This window comes from Trachypithecus francoisi, unplaced genomic scaffold, assembly GCF_009764315.1.
Source record: "Trachypithecus francoisi isolate TF-2019V2 unplaced genomic scaffold, Tfra_2.0 Lachesis_group0, whole genome shotgun sequence".
NCBI lineage: Eukaryota > Metazoa > Chordata > Mammalia > Primates > Cercopithecidae > Trachypithecus > Trachypithecus francoisi.
The window spans coordinates 20,107,701-20,130,412 of record NW_022681453.1 but is presented as its reverse complement, the minus strand read 5'-3'; the positions used below and the strand labels follow the sequence as shown (position 1 = coordinate 20,130,412).

Genomic DNA, 22,712 nt, shown 5'->3' with positions numbered 1-22,712 from the left:
TCTGTCACCCAGGCTGGAATGCAGTGCAATGGTGGGATCACAGCTCACTGAAGCTGCAACCTTCTGGGCCCAAGTGCTGCACCTCGCCCTTCCATGTAGCTGAGACTACAGGCGTGTATCACCACACCCAGCTAATTTTTATATTTTTAGTAGAGACGGGGTTTCACCATGTTGCCCAGGCTGGTCTTAAGCTCCTGGGCTCAAGCAATCCTCTGGCCTCGGCCTCCCGAAGTGCTGGGATTACAGGTATGAGCCTCTATATTTGATAGTGTACATTTCAGGATAGAGCTGGGAGCCCTGATGACCAGTGTTTGGAGAGGTCAGGGTCTGTCCTCAGCAGGGTCTCCTCCACACTCTGTGTGGAGCCATGAGGAGCGTCAGGCCTGGAGCCCCTGAGGGACCTTCTCTTGGACGGGGAGCCTACACCATTACCGCAGCCAAACCTGCCCTTTGAGGAGCAGGGAAGAAATATGCAGGCTGACAGGTCAGAGCTGGAGCCCAGTTTGGCCGGCCCAGGCCGGTTTGAGATCTGCTCGTCCACCCAGGGCCTCTGGAGGGGAAAGCTGAAGCTGGCAGCAGACAGCTAACTTGGTGGGCTGGTCATAGGCAGCCCTTGGAGGCTTGCTTTTGCCCCACTCCCCAGGACATGGCTATGGGGAAGTATAGGCTGCTGTCCTCTTTCTGACTTGGGTACAGGGGCTCCTGTAGTGGGCTGGAGTTCCCTGTTGTCTGCTCATCTGAAAGAAGGAAGGTCTCTGACCTACCAGTCGGAAGCCCCATGCCCCACGTGGGCTCTAATCCAACCTGTCATCCTTCCTTGGCTGCCTGCAGAGAAAAGAAAACAATAGTCCTTTTCCCCAGGCTGGAGTCTAGGGGAGTCCCCTGTTGAGTGGCTCTGAGACTATTCTGGCCACAATCAGGGGCAGGGACAGGGAGCTGGGAACAGAGTCCCATTCAGGGAACTGTATTTTGCATGCGAGAGGCAGGGCAAACCTGCCTTTCTTGGGATTGCCAGGCCTACCCTCCGGAAGTTCCTGGTGGAGCTTCCATCTCCCCACCCCCCACCCACCTTCACAGTCCTGATGCTTTTGGGGCTGGAGATTCAGGAGAGCATTTGGAGAGGAAGCACACGGGCCATGGTGGGGGGCTGTTGGGCTCGGCTCGAGTGAGTCGGGGGAGTCTGTGGCACTTGGCTCTGTGCTGTCTACACGATCAGAGAAGCCAAGCACCACTATCTGAGGTCCTTCAGGAAGTGGTTGGAGCTGGACCAGAGTGGGGCTGGGTAGAAGGCAGCGCCCTCTGTACTGTAATCAGGAAGGGTGCTCAGAGATGGCTCCAGGCTCTCCTCCATGCAGCAGCCATCCTTGCCCATCAGCATGGCCAGGAAAGAGACAGGACTCAGACCAGATTGCCTGGGCTTGCCTGCCAGTTCTGCCATTTGGGTTGTCTTGGGCAGATGACCTCCCCTTCTGGAGCCTCAGCTTGCTTGTTCTATAAATGGGAATGAGCAGCGCTACTCTGCAGGACGTTGGAGGGATTCGTATAATATGGGTAAAGGTCTGAAACACTGAGTAGGGCCTCAGTTATTATTAGGTGATGGGATTTACACGCAGGCCCCTCAACTGATGCGGCTTCAGTGTTTCTGTCTCCACCCAATGATCCTCTGGGCCAGGGACCCCTCCCAGAGCACTGACAGGGTTCAGATATGGTTGTATCAGAGGCACATGAAGCTGGGGCAACAGCTTTCTGTGGGAGCAGGACCAGGGCAGAGAGTGCTCCCTAAGACGAGAAAGTAGAGGAACAGGCAGGAGACTCAGGCAACCTGATAGGAGGAAAACTTCAAGGTGAGGAATGTCTGTTCACTAAGATTTCAAATACAGTTTGCCCTTTTCCCTTTAGGACACCTTATTTAATGCCGTCAGCTTCTAAATATCCTTAGAGAACTTTCATGACATCGTAGTTTCACGTGAGAGTTGCTTGCAAAAGCCAAACTTCCTTTTTTTTTTTTTTTTTTTTTTTTTTTTTTTTAAGACGGAGTCTCGCTCTGTTGCCCGGGCTGGAATGCAGTGGTGTGATCTTGGCTCACTGCAACCTCCGCCTCCTGGGTTCAAGTGATTCTCCTGCCTCAGCCTCCCAAGTAGCTGGGATAAAAGTATGTACCACCACTCCTAATTTATTGTATTTTTAGTAGAGATGGGGTTTCATCATGTTGCCCAGGCTGGTTTCAAACTCCTGACCTCAAGTGATCCACCTGCGTTGGCCTCCCAGAATTTTGGGATTACAGGCTTGAGCCATGGAGCCAGGCCCAAACCCCCATTTTTAAGCAGTTCACGAATCCCGCCTACTTCCTGCAGGTCACCTGGTCCTTTGTTCTCAATAACCCCAAGAAGCAGGGAGGGGCACATGCGCCTGAGTGCCTTGCTTCTGGGTCTTACAAAGGAGGAGTGGATCTTCCTAAGCATTCAGGTAGCAACATTACCCCAGCTGGAGGAAAACAATCCCATTTGAAGGAAGGGAGGTGATGGGGTCCTGGGCGTGGAAATGAGAGGGACCATAGAAAGCCCTGAAAGCTCCTGCGAAGCAGCAAAGCAGGGAATGCTGAGCGAGGCCCGTTTCCTGAGCAGGAAGGAACCGAATCATGATTCGGTGGTGATGTGGTTTCCATCAAGCCCTGTAGCCTGACTAGGTGTATGGTTTTATCTGATGGGACTGTGACTCAGCGGAGCTCTGAGGGTGTGTGCCCCAGGCCCACTGCCAGCTACCTGGCAGCCAGCCCAACTCTGTCCAGGGAGGAGAAAACACAGCTGCCGTTTCTAGAGCTATGAGAAGGGAGGCGAGGTCAAAGGACTCTGCTCAACTCCAGCTGCTTGGTTTTGCTTCAACTCTCTGTCTTTCTAGTGAACTTGACCTGTTGCCATTGGGTTTCTTTTTCATTCATTCAGTACACATATGTTTAGCACCCACTATGTATCAGGCACCGTGCTGGACTTTGAGGACACAGAAGTGAGAAGACAGGCACCTGTCGTCAGGCAGATGACATTACAACAGGGCAAATGGCCAGCAGGGGAAAAGTCATTGTGGGTGGTGACCAGAGCTCTGAAGGACATCATGTCAGAGACCAAGCAATGGTGAGACTACAAAACAGTCTGCCTTAGCCGGCATGCTCAATGGGGGTCTCCTTGGGGACCCTTGTCTGAGTGAAGAGAGGCAGCCACACCATGATCCAGGGGAGAAGCATCCTGACAGAGAAAGAATGGCTTACACCAGGGCCTGGAAGTTGCACAGAACCTAGGTATTTGAGGCCCACAGTGAACAAACGAGGTAGGATGGGAGATGGGTCTGGAGAACTGGATGGGACCTTGATCCCAACTTTGCCAGCCTGTGTGAGGAGTTTAAGGTTTTGTTTTGAGATGGAGTCTCACTCTATCACCCAGGCTGGAGTGCAGTGCTATGATCTTGGCTCACTGCAACCTCCACCTCCTGGGCTCAAGCAATTCTCCTGCCTCAGCCTCCTGAGTAGCTGGGATTACAGGTGCATGCCACCACGCCTGGCTAATTTTTTGTATTTTTAGTAGAGACGGGGTTTTTTTTTTTTTTTTTTTTTTTTTGAGACGGAGTTTCGCTCTGTCACCCAGGCTGGAGTGCAGTGGCTGGATCTCAGCTCACTGCAAGCTCCGCCTCCCGGGTTCACGCCATTCTCCTGCCTCAGCCTCCCAAGTAGCTGGGACTACAGGCGCCCACCACGTCGCCCGGCTAGTTTTTTGTATTTTTAGTAGAGACAGGGTTTCACCATGTTAGCCAGGATGGTCTCGATCTCCTGACCTCGTGATCCGCCCGTCTGGGCCTCCCAAAGTGCTGGGATTACAGGTTTGAGCTACCGCGCCCGGCCGAGACGGGGTTTCACCATGTTGGCCAGGCTGGTTTCAAACTCCTGACCTCAAGTGATTCACCCGCCTTGCCCTCCCAAAGTGCTGGGATTACTTACAGGCGTGAGCTACTGTGCCTGGCCTAGGGTTTTTGAGTCAGGGTCTCGCTCTCCCAGGCGGGAGTGCAGTGGTGCAGTCTCAGCTCACTGCAGCCTCGACTCCCCGGGCTCAAACGATCCTCCCACCTCAGCCTCCCGAGCAGCTGGACTACAGGTGTGCACCACCACACCTGGCTAATTTTTAAATTATTTGTAGAGATGGGATTTCCCATTGTTGCCCAGGTTACTCTCAGAAACTCCTGGGCTCAACCAATTCTCCCACCTCAGCCTCCCAAAGTGCTGGGATTACAGGTATCAGCCACCATGCTCAGCCTGAATTAATCTGAGTGTGACTGGAAGACCCAGGAAAGTTTTCTGTTGGGTAGGGACATGATCTGATTTTATTTTTAAAAGATCTTTCAGGCTGCTCTTGGGGTGAGTTGGGCAGATGCCATATGGAGGCATGACGAGGATGGTGGCAGAGGAGGGGATAAGATATGACCTGGCCTGAGATTCACTTCAGAGCTGGAACTTGCTAGTAGAGGACTTGCCAGTAGTGTGCATGGGAGGGAAAGGGTTGATTTCCACAGGAGAGGTCTGGTGTTTGGGCAGGTAAGGCAAGGAGAAGACCAGACAAGGAAGGGCAGCAGACCCAGGGTGTCCTCCATGCCTGTGTGGTTGGAGGTGCCTGTTTGACACCCAGGCATAGATGGCAGTGCACAGATGCAGCTTAAAGCCCAGGGCTGGGCCAGGCACGGTGGCTCAAGCCTGTAATCCCAGCACTTTAGGAGGCCGAGATGGGCGGATCACAAGGTCAGGAGATCGAGACCATCCTCGCTAACATGGTGAAACCCCATCTCCACTAAGAAATACAAAAAAACTAGCCGGGCGAGGTGGCGGAGGCCTGTAGTCCCAGCTACTCAGGAGGCTGAAGCAGGAGAATGGCGTAAACCCGGGAGGCAGAGCTTGCAGTGAGCCGAGATCCGGCTACTGCACTCCAGCCTGGGCGACAGAGCGAGACTCCGTCTCAAAAAAAAAAAAAGCCCAGGGCTGGGTGGGGAGTTGAGTACAGTTAAGAGACCAGCCTGGTGGGGCCATCAACATTCACAGGAAGACCCAGCCAAATGGAGCAAGGACCAGCTCATGAGGTAGGGGGAAAACAATCAGCAGAGGTTAGTGGCACAGCTTAGAGAAGAAGCTTCAAAAAGGCCAAGGACAACCACTGCAAATATCACTGAGATCCAATAAAGGAAGACAGAACTGGCCACTGGACTTGGCAAGATGAGAGACAGATGTGAGAAATGAGCAGCCTTCCTAGAGAACAGGGATGAAAGGGTGACTGCCCAGAATAGGGGCAGCACAGAGAGGCAGGGGGAGCAAGAAGAGGTTCTAGACAGAACAAGCTTATTTTTCAGAAGGGGGACAAAGCCTCTGCTGGCCAAGGAGAATGAACCAGCAGAGGGGGAGAAATTCTGCAGCAAAGAGATGGCTGTAGGACCGTGCAAGAAGCAACAAGAGCTGAAATACAAATGGAGAGAGGCAGGGTGAGGAGCACAAACCCCTCCGCTTTTGCTGGATGGGACACAACTACAGGCGCAGGAAGCTGACAGGCTGGAGGATGGGGCGGTGACAGACAAGCCAGTCTTCTGATGCCCAGACTTTCACAGGGAAAAATGGGGTCAAGGCAGTAGCTAAAAGGGAAAGTCAGGGGGAGGCAGCTGTAGCAGGACTGCGAGGCAGCACTGTCCATTGAAGATATGAAGTGAGAAGTTTAAAGTGAAACCAGCCGCCAAGGCTGCACCCTTTCAAAACTGTTCAGTTGCCGGGTGCAGCTGGGTCAGCCACTGGATACAGTAGGCATTAAGGAGGTAGCAGGGTTCAAGCTGCGGGAGGTTCTGTCTCTCCTGCTCTGAAGCCATTACCAGAGCTCCAGCACTTTATTCAGTTTATTCATTCCTAGAATACAGACTGAACTTAAAGGGATGATGACAATTATTATTTTTTTATTTTAGAGGCAGTCTTGCTCTGTCACCCAGGCTGGAGTGCAGTGGCGCAATCATGGCTCACTGCAGCTTTAAACTCCTGGCCTCAAGTGATCTTCTTGCTTTGGCCTCCCAAGTGTTGTGATTACAGATGTGAGCCACTGTGTCCAGTCAATGAAGAATTTTATTCAGTAGCCAACAGCAGAAAGAGCCACCACTTAAACAAGAATTTATTTCCAGGACTATGTTTTTACTATAGATTAAAATTTAATATAACTTAATTCACATATAAAGACAACTCTGAAGACTATCTGGATATGATAATGGCCTGGGGTTAAGTGGAATAATTTAGGTCATGTTCAGGCCTGAGCAGATACCAACTTGCTCAAGCCTGAGAAATAGGACTTCTCTCTTTCACTCATCACTTCAAAATGCAGTGGCCTCCTGCAGAAGTTGCACTCAGCTGAGGAATGCGGCTTCAGTTCCAGCCCCACTTGCTTCCACGTGACCAGCAGATTCTCTGAGGAGAAACAGTTTTTAAATATTAAAGGGAGTAATATACACAAAAGAAATGAATACATATGTCCACATAAACACTCATACACAAATGTTCATAGCAGCATTAGTCATAATCGTTAACAAGAGAAACAACCAAATGTCCACCAATAGATGGATAAACAAAATGTGGTAAATCTGTACAATGGAAGGTTATTTGATAACAGAAAGAAATGAAGTGCTGATGAATGCTACAGCATGGATGAGCCTTGCAGATATGATGCTGGAAGAAGACAGACACAAAGGAGCACACGCCGTATGCTTCCACTTAGACACAAGGTCCAGAAAAGGCAAATCCACAGAGACAGAAAGACTCGTGGTTGACAGGGGCTGGGGATGGGGAAAAGAGGAGTGACTCCTCATGGGCAGCGGCTTCTGAGGCGATGAAAATGTTCTAGAATCAGATAGAAGTGATGGTTGCATAACACTGGGAGTGTATTTAAAAACCATGGACTTGGATACTTTAAAGGGTGAATTTTATGGTATGTGAGTTATATCTCTATTGAGATAAGGCTTTTATAAACATTTTAAGGCTTTCATAAAAATAAATAAAGAGAAAAATAAAACCCCGAGTTGAGCTTGATTTCACAGACCTGTAGGGAAGAAGCTGCTCCAATACTGCCACATGACAGTTTAAACCCAGCATTTCCAATAGAACAGAGAGCCCATGAGGAAGCTGAGCCATGCTGGGCAGGCTTGGGAGGGCAATGTACCTTTGAGGCAGAGCTGACCTGTGGCTAACAGCCCCCTTCTGTCTCTGCCTTTAGGTTGGACATGGGTGGGGCAGTATAGAACCAAGGGGCAGTTGAAAATGTTGAGCAATTCCTCTTATCAGAGGGGATTACGTGTGGGGTTATTCAAGGATTATACAACGTCATGGAGTAGAGGGTAGTGGCGAAGATAAATGTGAGCTGGACTCCGGGGGGCCAGCAGGGACTCAAGCCTTCAGAGGCCTCTTCTCCCTGCAAGTCATTACCGTGTATCCTTCAGCCATGTAGACAAGGGGGCACCGGGAACACTGAGCAGATTCTCAGGCTCCCTCAGAGCTCCCAAAATGACTCTCCACCCTCTTGATGTGAATCAGACAATAAATATCTTTTAGGGTTTTGAACCATTTGAGGGCATGCTTAGTTACTGGGAAAAAGAAGAAATACGCACTGTGGCTCACGCCTGTAATCCCAGCACTTTGGGAGACCGAGGCGGGCGGATCATGAGGTCAGGAGATCGAGATCATCCTGGCTAACATGCTGAAACCTCATCTCTACCAAAAATACAAAAAATTAGCCAGGCGTAGTGGCAGGCGTCTGTATTCCTAGCTACTCAGGAGGCTGAGGCAGGAGAATGGCGTGAACCCGGGAGGCGGAGCTTGCAGTGAGCCAAGATCACGCCACTGCACTCCAGCCTGGGCGACAGAGCGAGACTCCGTCTCAAAAAAAAAAAACCTAAAAAAAGAAGAAGAAACAAATCTGAATGCCTCTGAAGGGCTTCAATTATAAACACTGCAAAGGTACTCACCAAGGAAGTAGTTCATCATCTGGGGTGTGTGGTGAGGGGTAGGGGCGATCCGTAGGAGCTCTTCTCCCCGGGGCACGGTAGGGTAATTGATTGCTTGCACATAGATGTTATGTCTGCTCATTAGTTCATCACAGACTTCCGTGTTTTTAGCAGCATCTGCAACCTAAGTTCAATGAGAGCAGAAGGTAAGGTCACAACAGGAAGGACCACCTCTTAGCAGAGATTCCAACGAACACAGTCCCCACAACACTCACGCTCAAGACCAGACTGTAGCAACATATGCAAGCTTGGGGGAGAGGGAAAGCGCTGCCCAAACACCTGTCATTTAAAAGGAGCCAGTGTTGTTTTGTGAAGACCAGAGAACCAAAACCTTATTAAAAAGAAATACATTTTTAATGAGAAAACACTGGTTCCATTCGTACCAGCAGACTCTCATACCCAGGATGTATAATCTAGATTCGGTTACACTAGCTGTATTCATTACACTAATTCAACTGTGACATCAACAGTGCTACCATTTGTAGTGGGAAGGGCAAAACCTATTTTGAAATTTACTAAGTAGAAAGCCATACTTCAAAGCTGGCCAAGCTCAGGCTTCTGGAGCTCTCCAGATACAAGCTCTGTGTTTACCCTGTTAAGGTCAGTGCTCTGGAGAGGGAACTTCTGCCCCAGCCTGCTGGGTTCAAAGGCTTTCTTCTCATGGTGAAGTCAGCCAATGGCGGAAACTTGACAGAGGGTGGCTGGCTACAACCCCTCCCTGGCAGTCACCCCACTCAAGCCCAACTTCAGGAAGGTATGAAGCAGAACATCCGTACATCATGTGTAGAGGCACAGCCCACAGCAAGTCCAATCAGAGACAGGCCATTACCCGCACAGGGATGATGTGGCTGGGGCAGTGGACAACAGGGAGGCCGGCATCCATTAGCATCTGCCTCATGAGCTTGACGTTGCGCTGGTGCTGGCGGCGAAGCACCCGTCCCTCAGTGCTCTTCAGGATCCGCACAGACTCCAGGGCTCCAGCCAGCAGCATGGGTGGCAGAGAGGTGGTGAAGATGAAGCCAGCAGCATAGGACCGTACCGTGTCAATCAGAGAACTCGTGCTGGCGATGTACCCTCCAACACAGCCAAAGGCTTTGCCTGGGAGGAGACAGCTTCATTAGTTACAGCAACAGCCTCTAAATGGACACAGCAAGGTGTTGCCTCAAAGCACTGACTTTTCTCCTTATCTTCTTAATTTGTTTCTGGACTGATTGGCGTAGTCATGCACCACATTAATGATGTCTCAGTCAATGACGACCACATATATAATGGTGGTCCCATAAGATTATAATACTGTATTTTTACTGTACCTTTTCTATGTTTAGGTATGTTTAGATACACAAATACCATGGTGTTGCCTACAGTATCCAATACAGTAACATGATGTACAGGTTTGCAGCCTAGGAGCAACAGGCCATACCACAAAGCCTAGGTGTGCAGTAGGCTATACCATCTAGGTTTACGTAAGTACACTCTATGGTGTTTGCACAATGATGAAATTGCCTAGTGATGCAAGTCTCAGAACGCATCTCCCATCGTTACATAATGCATGACTATAAAAGGATATCTAATCATCCTTTTTTTTTAGAGACAGGGTCTTGCTCTGTCACCCAGGCTGGAGTGCAGTGGCATGATCATAGCTCTCTGCATCCTCAACCTCCTGGGCTCAAGTATTCCTTCCACCTCAGCCTCCCAAGTAGCTGGTACAGGTGTACACCACCATGCCTGGCTAACTTTTTAAATGTTTATTTTGTGTAGAGAGGAGTCCATGCTTCGTTGCCCAGGGCTGGTCTCAAACTCCTGGGCAAGATCCTCCTATCTCAGCCTCCCAAAGTGCTGGGATTACAGGTGTGAGCTATTGTGCCTGGCTACTCATTTTTAAAAGGGTAAAAAACCTAAGGAAGGTTACAAAAGGGTCTTGCCCAAAGTCATATGGCCAAGCTGGTGTCTAACCAGGATCAAAATGCAGGTCTTCCAATCAGACCTGACACCTCAGTGGGTCCCAGTGTGCCCAAATACCCTGCTGCTGCCTCCCTTCCCACCATCTTATTCTCCTTTCCCTTTCTCACCCAGGCTTGCTGCTCTGACAACCAGCACAGCTCCACTCCCCATGTCCGCATTGCATGTGCTCTTTGGAACAAGACTGGCTCTGCAGTGCTTGCACCATCTTCCCACCACGAACATTATCCCAGAGGCTGGAATTTTACCCAGCTAAGGCGTTAACTGTTTTGGTGTGACTGGTGTTATTTCCTACTTAATTAAGAACAAAACTCTGGACAATTAATGCATTTGCAAGACAAATATGAAAACTCAGATCCTGTTAGGATTGATTTAGGGCCAGACTTGGTTTTCAATTCTCACTGAGTCCTTTTGTATAATCTGCATCTCAAGTTTCAGGATTAAAAACTCCAGAAGAGGCCAGGTGCCGTGGCTCACACCTGTAGTCCCAGCACTTTGGGAGGCTGAGGTGCGCAAATCACTTGAGCTCAGGAATTAGAGACCAGCCTGGCCAACATGGTGAAACCCCATTTCTACTAAAAATACAAAAATTATCCAGGCATGCTGGTGCACACCTGTAGTCTCAGTTATTTGGGAGGTTGAGGTGGGAGGATCACTTGAGCCCAGGAGGTGGAGGCTGCAGTGAGCTGTGATCACACCTGGGCGACAAAGTGAGAGCCTATCTCAAAAAACACAAAGAACTCCAGAAGGGTCTTCATAGATCTTAACATCACATTCTATAATTAATGTTTCTGCTAAAACCACATGCAAAGCTGAGTTGGTTCAATCCCCTATGGTACAAAGTTTCTCTCTCCAGCCTTTTCCATCTCACAATGACCATACCTTCAAAGAGCCCACATCAGGAGATATCATTAAAAGAAAAGAGCTTCTGGCTGGGCGCAGTGGCTCATGCCTGTAATCCCAGCACTTTGGGAGGCTGAGACGGGTGGATCACGAGGTCAGGAGATTGAGACCATCCTGGCTAACACGGTGAAACCCCGTCTCTACTAAAAATACAAAAAATTAGCCGGGCGCAGTGGCGGGTGCCTGTAGTCCCAGCTACTTGGGAGGCTGAGGCAGGAGAATGGCGTGAACCCGGGAGGCAGAGCTTGCAGTGAGCCGAGATCGTACCACTGCACTCCAGCCTGGGCGATAGAGTGAGACTCCGTCTCAAAAAAAAAAAGAAAAATAAGAAAGAAAAAAGAAAAGAGCTTCTTGAATTAGGACACATGATTAGGTGCTTTTCTCCTGGTAGAGGTTCCACCCTTCGAACTCCCAGGCTCGCTGGGTCGGCACTAGGTTCTCACACCCCTTGACAGTGCTGAAGCACACTTTTTAAAGAGCCTGCCCTTCCTTTACCAAGCACAGGCTATAAACTGGTATTTTAGCTAACTGCTAGATGGGTTTCCAACTGCCTTACCCACTTTTGGAAGCTGCACTGCATGTGCTCTTTGGAACAAGACTGGCTCTGCAGTGCTTGCACCATCTTCCCACTGCGAACATTATCCCAGAGGCTGGAATTTTACCCAGCTAAGGCTGGGTGAAAAAAAAAACACTTCAAATTTATATAATTTTCATCTCTTTAGGGTTCTCATAGGTTCTCAGAGGGAATGTCTATAGTAACTTTGCATATAACTTATTTACCTTCTCCACAAAACTTTTGATTTAGGTCCTACTGTTTTCTCCATTATATTGATGATGAAACTAAGGTATAGAAAGGTTAACTACCAACCCAAGGTCACACAATTAGTGAGGCGGCAGGACTCCAAAGTCTAGCTCCCACCTACCACAAGACATAGCCTCTGTATGAGGAAGAGCAGAGGAAAACCAGGATAAATTGGAATGTTCCCATGTGGCAGGCACGGAGCTCAGCACTTCACAACACCTGAACCTAACAAGTGCTCCAGGAGAAAATACTAGAATTCTTTTTTCTTTTTAATTAAGAACAACCTGAGGCACAGAGAGTACAGGTTCTTGCCATGGCATATGGCTAGACCCACAACTCTGTCCGAAATGAATTCAGATGGCAATAAATGGCCTATCTGTTGTGTTAGGCTGTGGGGTTTACTTTGATTCCAAGAGCCATGCCTCCATGACCCAAGGAATTCCACTAAGCTGAGCCAAAAGAGTGGCCCAGGCTTCATATGCTGCCAGACCGTTTCCTCACCTGCTCCCAGTTAGACTAGTTAGTCCTTGGCCTTGTTAGGATAATGGAATTTTAGTGTATGTAATGCAATGTATACATACCAAGTGTTCCAGAAATGATGTCCATTTTTGGCATGACTCCATCTCGATCCCCAATCCCTCCTCCTCGAGCCCCATACAGCCCCACTGCGTGGACCTCATCCACGAAGGTGATTGCTCCAAACTCATGGGCCACATCACACAGCTCTTCCAGTGGGCACACTGCCCCTGAGGAAAGACCAGAGACTGCTCTGAAGAGCTTGCCACTTCAGAAATTTCTGTTTTGGTTAGAGTCAGAACAATGCAAACTTATATTCTAAGATATCATTTTTAATATTGGAAAGAAAATGAACTTCCTCCAATTTCTGGGTTACCTGGGGTCCCAGAGCCTAGTGAAAGTCAGAATAGAAAATTCACTTTCACCCAAATCTATTAAAAAAAGTCCACCGATTACAAAATCCTGGCAGAATGCAATACCACACAGCAATAAAAAAAGAACGAGACCATGTCCTTTACAGCAATATGGATGGAACTAGAGGCCATTCTAAGTAAATTAATACAGGAACGGAAAAACCAAATATCGTTCTCACTTATAAGTGGAAGCTAAACATTGAGAACACATGGACACAAAGAAGGGAACAACAGACTCCGGGGGCCTACTTGAGGGTGGAGGGTGGGAGGAGGGTGAGATCAAAAATTACCTATTGGGTACTTTGCTTATTACCTGGGTGATGGAATAATTCGTACACCAACCCCCTGTGACACATAATTTACTCATATAATAAACCTGCACATGTACTGAACCTAAAGGTTGAAAGAAAAAACAAAAGTCCTGGCAGAAAGGAAAAGAACATTAAAAAATACAACAAGCCGGGCATGGTGGCTCACACCTGTAATCCCAGCACTTTGGGAGGCCGAGGTGGGTGGATCACGAGATCAGGAGATCAAGACCATCCTGACTAACATGGTGAAACCCCATCTCTACTAAAAATACAAAAAATTAGCCGGGCGTGTTCCAGCTACTCAGGAGGCTGAGGCAGGAGAATGGTGTGAACCCAGGAGGCAGAGTTGCAGTGAGCCGAGATGGCGCCACTGCACTCCGGCCTGGGTGACAGAGCGAGACTCATCTCAAAAAAAATAAAAAATAAATAAATAAATTAGCCAGGCATGGTGGCGGGCGCCTGTAGTCCCAGCTACTCAGGAGGCTGAAGCAGGAGAATGGTGTGAACCCAGGAGGCGGCGCTTGCAGTGAGTTGAGATTGCACCACTGCACTCCAGCCTGCCTGGGTAACAGAGCGATACTCTGTCTCAAAAGAAAAAAAAGAAAATTAAAAAACACAACAAAACACCATACTTTTAAAGAGTTCAGGCCTAGTTTTTCATCTCAGATTTCAGAGGAACTTCTGTCCACACTTACCATCCATTGAATGAACAGTTTCAAATGCCACAATCTTGGGGACTGAAGGGTCAGATCTTTGCAGCAGTTCTCTGAGATGGCTGACATCATTGTGGCGGAAGATGTACTTTGGCACTCGGCTGTTTCGAATCCCTTGGATCATGGAGGCATGGTTCCCAGAATCAGAGTAAATCTCACAGCCTAAGACAACAAAAATGCTATTTATTGCCATGTGCATCAAAGACAAATTATTTCCTAGAGAGAGACGACAGACTTTTCCTTGGAAATGATGCTTTGAAAATGCCTATTAGGAAAAAGACACTGTGTGCCAGTTTCTTACTGGCAAAATAACTAGTTAGTGCTTCCCCTGTGAGAAGGTCCAAAGGTATAGAATAACCTTGTGGCAGGCAATTAATCTGCTCTTAAATCTGGCTGCCTCACTCCAAACTCAATCAAGGGCTAACTAAATGATTAAGAGACTTCTCCAAAGGATCATCTTAGAATACAAAACACATTTGAGGCAATTAGCGCAAGGACAAGACATTTCAAGTTTTAATTTTCACTGGTATCATGTTCTCCTGGAACCCATAATGTACAGTTAGCATTTCATGCTTGACCCCAGAACAAATGCCCAGAGAGGATTATGATTTTTAATTGAGAGGTTCTGGTAAGCCTTCTTTGTTGCCAATTTTCTTGTTATTACTAAGAAACCCAAAAAACTCTAAGGCACCCATGCCAGGCTTCCTTACCTGGCATCATCTTAGCCAGGGTGAAGAGGGTTGAGTCATTGGCCACAAAGCACGAGGAAAACAAGAGTGCAGCATCTTTCCCATGGAGGTCTGCCAGCTCCCGCTCTAAGTCCACATGGAATTTACTAGTTCCAGAAATATTTCTAGTACCACCTGCCCCAGCACCATGCTGTTTCAAAGTGTCCCTGTTTAAAAAAAAAACAAACAAAACCAGAAAATACAGCTCATGGTTCTAAACACTATATGAGTTTTTTCCTCTTTCTAGGATCCAGGAGACTCAAACATGTTGATGTAGCAACTCTCTCACTGTGAAACCTGGGGTCAGAAATTTCAACTGATTTCATTTTCAGACTAGGTGGGAGAAGGTGTCAACGCTAGGGTGATGACACCTCCAGGAATCATCAAGAACAAGTGTTCATTTAACAATCAGTGAGTGCTTGGTATTAGCTGAGTTTCTTGTCTAAGAAACTAAGGTTTATTTTCTCTGAGAAACATTATTCTTTCCAATAACATGTTATCTTAAGAAAAACCAGACTCTAGAGGGACATCTTGGATGGTGGTGACCCTCTGCAAGCCAGTCATGTAATGTTAGGATATATCACTATCATTAAACCTGAAACTGGTTTAATTAAACCTCAAACCTCTTTAGCAAGCCTTTGGAGAATCCGGCAAGCAACTCTCTCAAGAATCCCTAGGATGGTAAGCCTCCTGAAGGACGAGTAATGGGATCTACATCCTTTTTTTTTTTTTTTTTTTGAGACAGAGTCTCGCTCTGTCGCCCAGGCTGGAGTGTAGTGGCCGGATCTCAGCTCACTGCAAGCTCCGTCTCCCGGGTTCACGCCATTCTCCTGCCTCAGCCTCCCGAGTAGCTGGGACTACAGGCGCCCGCCACCTCGCCCAGCTAGTTTTTTTGTATTTTTTAGTAGAGACGGGGTTTCACCGTGTTAGCCAGGATGGTCTCGAACTCCTGACCTCGTGATCCGCCCGTCTCGGCCTCCCAAAGTGCTGGGATTACAGGCTTGAGCCACCGCGCCCGGCCTCTACATCCTTTTTAACATGTCTTTTGAAGTAGCTTTTTCTCTAGCACTGCTAGATTCGTATTTCTCCTCTCACAGCCACAACCAAGGATGTCTCTGTGCAAGACTGCCTGGTGTTAAAGGCACACTCACTTGTAGAGTGGTAGAAAGTAGACTGACATGTGTAGTCATTGAGCCCATAAGCTTGAACCCTCACAAGCTAAGGGGCTCCAGCAGCTACCTGCATATTAGAGTTCCTTTAAAAATAATCTATAGATATTTTTCAGAAGCTAAGAATAGTATTTTGCTGTGGCACACATTCAGCTACTGAATGTTCCCTCCATAAAGATCCAACCCCTATACATCATCAAGGTATGTATAACCCCTATACACACCAAGGTATATATAACCCCTATACATACATTGGCTTGCCTAATAACACCAGTAATATTTGAAAGCCAAGGGCTACTTACATAACTGCCCCACACACCCGTGGGTGGCGACTCATTCCTAGGTAGTCATTACTGCACCAGACTGACACCTGCTTTTTGGTGATGAGGGAGTCTGAATAGTCATCTGCCATTGGGAAGATGTGTGCTCGCCGGTTCACAGTTTTAAAAACTCGATAGGTGTGGTCATTCTTTTTCTCATCAATTTTTTTCTCAAAGAAACGATCATACTGAAAAGTGGAAACAGCTGAAAATCAAACAAAAGACAGGAGAGAATGACGGTTGTGAAACACAGCTGCATTTTGGTGAAAGACAACAAGTCTCAGCTTGGCCACTGAAGGAGATCCTGGGCAGGTTATTTGATGTCCTCATCTTGTAAGTAAATAAGACTGTATATCAAGTGTTTGGCCCAGTGCCATGTGTAGATGGTAGGTATTAAAGGACAGAAGGCAGGCTACCAACAGCACCTGCAGTCACCACAACCAAAAGCACCTGCTCATGCAAGCAAGGGATATGCCTTTCAAGCCTCAACTCACCATACATTTTTTGTTCTTCCTAGAGAGAGTCTCTCTCTGTCATTCAGACTGGAGTACAACAGCGTGATCATAGCTCACTGAACCTTGAAGTCCTGGGCTTAAGCAATCTTCCTACCTTAGCCTCCTGAGTAGCTGGGACTATAGGTGTGAGCCATCATGTCTGGCTAATTAAAAAAATTGTTTTTGTAGAGATAGTGTCTTGCTATATTGCCAAGGCTGGTCTCAAACTCCTGGCCTCAAGTGATCTTCTCCCGCCTCAGCCTCCCAAAGTGCTGGGATTACAGGTATGAGCCACTGTGCTCAGCCTCACCATGCAATTTCATATTTAATCTAATGTACATTTAAATTATAAATTATCTCCTACATCAGGCAAATAACAATAAGACTTACATTTTGGCAAGTTATCTTGAAGAAGATGAGACACTCTTTCTGGTCTTTGCTTTTGCATGATGTCCTGGAAGTTCTTCAGCAGTCCACTGGGATCCCCTCCATCGGCTTTCACACTAACCACACTGGGGCTTGCTGAGGTTTCAGCAACCTCTGGAACAAAAGTAACAAGAAACAAATGGGACCAACTTTCTATTCTGAGTTCACAATATCTTCCAGACATACTGTCAAAAATGGTTTATTGCCTAGTTCACAAAAAAGGCCAAGCATAACCAAAGTTAGCTGTAACTGAGTGTACAAAGCATATCTTCTATTTTAGTTACTGTAATGGCAGACTCATGGTGTTGTTTTCAGAGCTACTGGTCAGCTTTAATGAACAATAAAGTCCAAAGCTTTCTCTGCTGGTTGGCATGTCTTATTCACTCCACAAAATCCCCACCCCAATCCTAATCTCAATTTTCTGTTTTTTTCTTTTTTTAAGACAGAGTCCCATTCTGTCACCCAGGCTGGAGAGCAGTGGCACAATCTCGACTTACTGCAACCTCTGCCTCCTGGGTTCAAGTGATCCTCCCTCCTCAACCTCCTGAGTAGATGGGACTATAGGCATGTGCCATGATGCCCAGCTAATCTCTGTATTTTTGGTAGGGATGGGGTTTCGCCATGTTGGCCTGGCTGGTCTTAAACTCCTGGCCTCAAGTGATCCACCTGCCTAGGCCTTCCAAAGTGCCGGGATTATAGGTGTGAGTCACTGGGCCTGGTCCTAATCTCAATTTTCTTCATAGAAAACAATTTTGGCCATATGCATAATTTCTGCTGGTTAGGCTTTTGGGGAGCCTTGAGTGCTCTACAGATGTAGCCACAGCTATATATTGTGGAATTAAGGTTGCAATTCAATGACCTTCAGTAAGACACCCAGCTTGGGAGCCCTACGACCAGCACTTACTGCAGTAAAACCATTGTTTTCTATCTTTATCCCACCAGATGATGGGAAAGACCAAAGGGACAAAAGGCAGCTGGTAGCAGCTCAAGACTGCAGGTTATTTTCAGAAATGAAGTAATTATTATAAAAGCTGGTCACATCCTACACACACACCAGGAAATCCCACTTTTGCAATACAGTCCCTTGACTGTCTATCTTGAAGACCTTCCTCTCTGGCCCTAAAAGAGGAAGGTGTTTCCATAAATACAGCCCTAATGATAGCTCATACACAAATCTGAGGGCCCAAAAGAACTAAAAGGACTTCTTCACTACCACTAATGATTCACAACTCATCTCTTACCTTTCCTCACGGCATTCATTTCCTGCACATCCTCCTGAAGCTCAAGACTGGCTTTGCAGAAGACACTGCTGCCTCTCTGATTCATCTGTGCTGCCAGGAAAGGGCATTTGCTTGCAGTGCCCTGGCTTGTGGCAGGCAAGGGGTGTCCAGACGGAAGCTGCGTGCCATCTGGACTCTGCTGGGATCCATCAGGAGCCTGTTGGACCTTGGCTTTGGCAGTTTTGTCTTCTGAGGGAGGAAATAGAAAAAGTGAAGCATCAGATCTGGCTGCACAGTGTGTAAGAAAACCACTTCTTTCTTTCTTTTATTGCCTCAAAGATAAACTTAATACTTACTCACTCTACCCTACCATCCAGACAGAAGTTTTTTTTTTTTTTTTTAAAGATGGAGACTTGCTCTGTCCCCCAGATTGGAGTGCAGTGGCACAATCTTGGCTCACTACAACCTCCGCCTCCCAGGTTCAAGTGATTCTCATGCCTCAGCCTCCCAAGTAGCTGGGATTACAGGTGTGCACCACCATGCCCAGCTAATTTTTGTATTTTTAAGTAGAGATGGGGTTTCACCACGTTAGCCAGGCTGGTCTTGAACTCCTGACCTCAGGTTATCCACCCGCCTTGGCTTCCCAAAGTGCTGGGATTATAGGTGTGAGCCACTGCACTCAGCCACAAGCTTGTTTTTATTAGGTTCTGCTAATCTCTCTAGTTTTTCATCTGCTTCACAAGAAACAACGCTCATGTGAAGAGCTGACTGGCACATTCCAGTTGCCTCTTAAACCCATAGTATTTCTCCTCATAAATTCAACAAACTACCATTTTCTAGTTTTAGACAACCTGGAATCCTTGAGTTGGATCATTTCCAGTACTTTCTACCCCAACTACATTCAGCTTATTTCATGAGAGGACACACCCTGTAAGGTAACTGGAAGTATTCACACACATTTTTTAATCTGCTAACATTTTCTTTTCCTTTTTTTTTTTTGAAACAGGATCTTACTCTGTCAACCAGGCTAGGGTGCAGTGGTGCAATCACAGCTAACCACAGCTTTGACCTCCAGGCTCAAGTGATCCTGTCACCTCAGCCCTCCAAGTAGCTTGGACTGCAGGTGTTCTACTGTGTCCAGCTAATTTTTTTTTTTTTTTTTAACTTTTTGTAGATATGGAGTCTAGTTATGTGGCCCTAGCTTCTATCAAACTCCTAGGCTCAAGCAGTCCTCCTGCCTCAGCCTCCCAAAGTGCTGGAATTACAGTCATGAGCCACCACATCCTGCCTCTGCTAACATTTTTTAAACAGATTCTTGACAAAGAGGCTTGCTGTTGCTTAACATAAAAGCTATTGGTTTTTCTCTAAACAAAAGAAATTAGGCTAAACCTTAGGTCTTTAGATTGCTAATACAGTAAGAAAAAAATAGGGGTATATCACATTCACATACCTCATCTACTTTCTCATCTAAATTCATCAAAGTCTGCTGACTTCACACAGTTGGCTGGTAATTATCCTTCTAGTTACAGTGACTTCCCTCTCCCCTTGAGCAAATTCATTCACCTTCTTTCTAGAAAAGTCTTTTTTCATCATTCTGGAATACTCCTGTGAGTCACTGGCTAGCCTTTCCTATAACTTGGGTAAGGTGTCTCAATACAGTTTTCATTAAAATCTTCTATAAAAGAAAGCCAAAAAAATTATTTTGAAGTTAACTTCATTTATTATAGAAGTAATACATATTCATTAAAGTCTAGATAAAGAAAAAAAAACCTATCATTTAAAACATAACCATTGCAAGCATTTTGGTAAAAAAGACATAACTAACTCTTGAAAATAAACCCTATAAAGGATTAAATCCTTTCTGCTTAAAGAAAAACAAAAATTCTTTTCTTACAAGCCCACACCCAGAGAACACGCCTAACAAAAACCTGTAAAATACTCTCTAGGATTAAGTGGAACCTGAAGAGCCTTGTTCTCTCCTAGCAGAACCAGAGCAAACTAAATTCAACTCCAGTCTCTTTGTTGAAAACAACAACAAATGTATATACAAATAAAGATACATGGCATGATCTCAGCTCACTGCAACCTCTACCTCCTGGTTTCCAGCAATTCTCATGCCTCAGCCTCCCAAGTAGCTGGGATTTCAGGTGTATACCACCATGTCCAGCTGATTTTTGTATTTTTTGTAGCGATGGGGTTTCGCTATGTGGCCAGGCTGGTCTTGAACTCCTGGCCTCACGTGATCCAACCGCCTCGGCCTCCCAAAGCGCTCGGATTATAGGAGTGAGCCACTGCATACAGCCAAGATAAATTTGTTTTTAAAATCACGAATACTGTACAGTTTCATTTATATGAGGTACCTAGAATAGTCAAATTCATAGAGACAGAAAGCAGAACGGTGGTTGCCAGGGGTTGGGGAGAGAGGAATGGAGAGTTACTGGTTGATGGGTATAGAATTTCAGTTTGGGAAGACAAAAAAAGTTCTGGAGATGGATGGTGGTGATGGTCACACAACAATATGAATGTACCACTGAACTGTACATTTTTAAATGCTTAAAATGCTAATTTTTATTGGGCATTTTACCACAATAAAACAAAAACTTTTAAGGAAAAAAACAAGTCACTACTTTAAAAAGCCAAAGGGGCCGGGCACGGAGGCTCATGCCTGTAATTCCAGCACTCTGGGAGGCCGAGACAGGTGGATCAGGTCAGGAGTTCAGGACAAGCCTGGCCAACAAGGTGAAACCCTACTAAAAGTAGAAAAATTATCCGGGTGTGGTGGTGCATGCCTGTAATTCCAGGTATTTGGGAGGCTGAGGCAGGAGAATCGCTTGAACCTGGGAGGTGGAGGTTGCAGTAAGCCGACGTTGCATCACTGCACTCCAACCTGGGGAACAGAGCAGGACTCTGTCTCAAAAAAGAAAAACTAAATAAATAAAAAGCTGAAGGCCAAATGTTTAATGAGGGAAATTAGAACACTCCAATTTAATATTTATGTGAACGAGGCACTGAGGAAACACTAAAATCCCAACAGACACTAACATGCAATCCAAAAACCTGCAATGTGCAACACTGGCCACTGTTTCACCTTTAAAGATGGAAAAGCTAAAAGTGCCTACCCTTGGAGCAACAATCATATGAGATAATCTGTGCACAGAGCAGCCCTTTGTGAGTGACTGTGGCCCTCACCACCACTGTGGGGACTGCTTCTAGTCTACCAATGAGTACACACACCCGTACCTGCTTCTTCATTGTCAGTGACACTTACTCTCACTGGCCGGAGAGGTTTCTTTGATCTGTTGGTAGTGTACTGCTGCAGTGGACAATGCCCGAGGGGCTGGCTTGGCCCCAACTTCCATCATCTTGGGGCAGTTTTGGGCATAGAACAACAGAGATTTGCCTGCTTTCTGCAGAAAGGCCTGGGGGACTCGGGATAAGAATGGGCAGCGGCGAACAACAGTCTCCATGTTCAAGAAGTATGCTGGCTCCTGTGGAAAGACTGATGATGAGTGACATCAACAGCTGTTAATAATCAGGCAAATATCACCACAAGCTCACTGGATTCAGGTGTCACCTGCAGTTTACATAAAGGGTACCCTGGAATACTAACACTTCTCCCTCAAAAATGGCTAAGGACAGCACTGATGTGAGACTCAGCTAAGGAATGGTGACCACATTTTAACACGGGTCACCAACTTCTTCATTCCCCAGCTCTACACAAAGGCACCTACAAAGCAACTTCACCAAATGAAGTAAATACTGACAGTACATAGCCAAGGGGGCAGAAGGATGAAGGACAAGTCAAAAACAGGTTTGGGAGGCCAGAGGTTTCTTAGGGAGATGCACAGTGCAGATAAGACATCTTGGCTTACATTTAGGTGGAGAAGGGATGTTAGGGAAGAAGCCACTCATCTATCCAGACAGGGAAGACTATTAGGGATCCTGACTTTCTCCTGGTCCCCGCATCCCAGAAAGCACTCCTAAACCCGAGGAAGGAGTCCAGCATGGCCCCAAGTCCCTGAAGCAACGATTCCTCCGCGGTGGTGTCCCCACAGCGGGAAGAACTGGGCATAACTGAGAAAGGAGGGGCACAAACGAGGGTAGGGGTATGAGGACCAGCGCCTTGGGACTCACTGGGGACGCGCAGGGGTTATAAAGTTGAGGGAGTTGAGTCTGGAGAAAGAAGGCAGTACTCGGGCAGTGGGGGTCAGAGGTGACCCGCGGTCGAGGTCTCGAGAATGACGGGAGGGGTATGAGAAGGGAATTCTAAAGCGGCGGGTTCAACCGGGAATAGCTGGAAGGGGCCGAAAGGGGGAAACTGAGGCGGCCGTCTAGGCAAAAGATCTGGAGGATAAACGCTGACCTCAAGGCGGCGGATGACTGTGACAGTGGGGGATGGGGGGTCCCAGCGCCCCGGGCGAGAGGTGCCCCGGCTGGCAGGACACGCGGGGGCTTCCCCGGCCGGCGCCACACCTACCGCGCGGGCCCTCACCTGCGCTGGGGACGCTGCGGAGACGGCGGCGAAGGAGAGGGGCACGCAAGCCGAGAAGTCCAAACGAACCGTTCCTCGCCCTTGTTCGGGAGCAGCCTCAGGCCGCGATCGCCGGCGCCTTAATATACAGCAGGAGTGACCGCTGCGCATGCGCCGTGGGCGCTGCCTTCTTCCGCGCAGGCGCGCCGCGT

At 47.4% G+C, this 22,712-nt stretch overlaps 1 protein-coding gene across 3 annotated transcripts; it reads right to left on the bottom strand.

Moving 5' to 3' along the window:
* Positions 1-6,112: 6,112 nt before the first annotated feature.
* On the bottom strand, positions 6,113-22,691 carry ALAS1 (5'-aminolevulinate synthase 1). Of its 3 annotated transcripts, none has more exons than XM_033209544.1 (11): positions 22,507-22,668; positions 21,298-21,517; positions 18,051-18,278; positions 16,774-16,923; positions 15,872-16,094; positions 14,383-14,567; positions 13,655-13,834; positions 12,301-12,465; positions 8,885-9,153; positions 8,017-8,179; positions 6,113-6,466 (listed from the first exon to the last, which is right to left on the bottom strand). In XM_033209544.1, exons 2-11 carry the CDS (start codon positions 21,494-21,496, stop codon positions 6,306-6,308), a joined length of 1,923 nt encoding a protein of 640 aa, XP_033065435.1. In that variant the 5' UTR covers positions 21,497-21,517; positions 22,507-22,668; the 3' UTR covers positions 6,113-6,305. The 3 variants fall into 3 exon arrangements, with proteins under 3 accessions (XP_033065435.1, XP_033065449.1, XP_033065440.1); XM_033209558.1 differs by having other exon boundaries at positions 6,176-6,466; positions 21,298-21,528; positions 22,522-22,691; XM_033209549.1 differs by having other exon boundaries at positions 6,176-6,466; positions 22,522-22,688.
* Between the last annotated feature and the right edge of the window lie 21 nt (positions 22,692-22,712).

Bases quoted from the DNA above. Each gene is read 5' to 3' on its own strand.
- ALAS1 (XM_033209549.1), bottom strand. From the start codon at position 22,671: ATGCGCAGCGGTCACTCCTGCTGTATATTAAGGCGCCGGCGATCGCGG. The intron at 21,518-22,521 runs GTGAGGGCCCGC...GTCTTTCCACAG, and splicing joins CCGCAGCGTCCCCAGCGCAG to GAGCCAGCATACTTCTTGAA. The intron at 6,467-8,016 runs GTGAGTACCTTT...GTTTCTCCTCAG, and splicing joins GATGATGAACTACTTCCTTG to AGAATCTGCTGGTCACGTGG.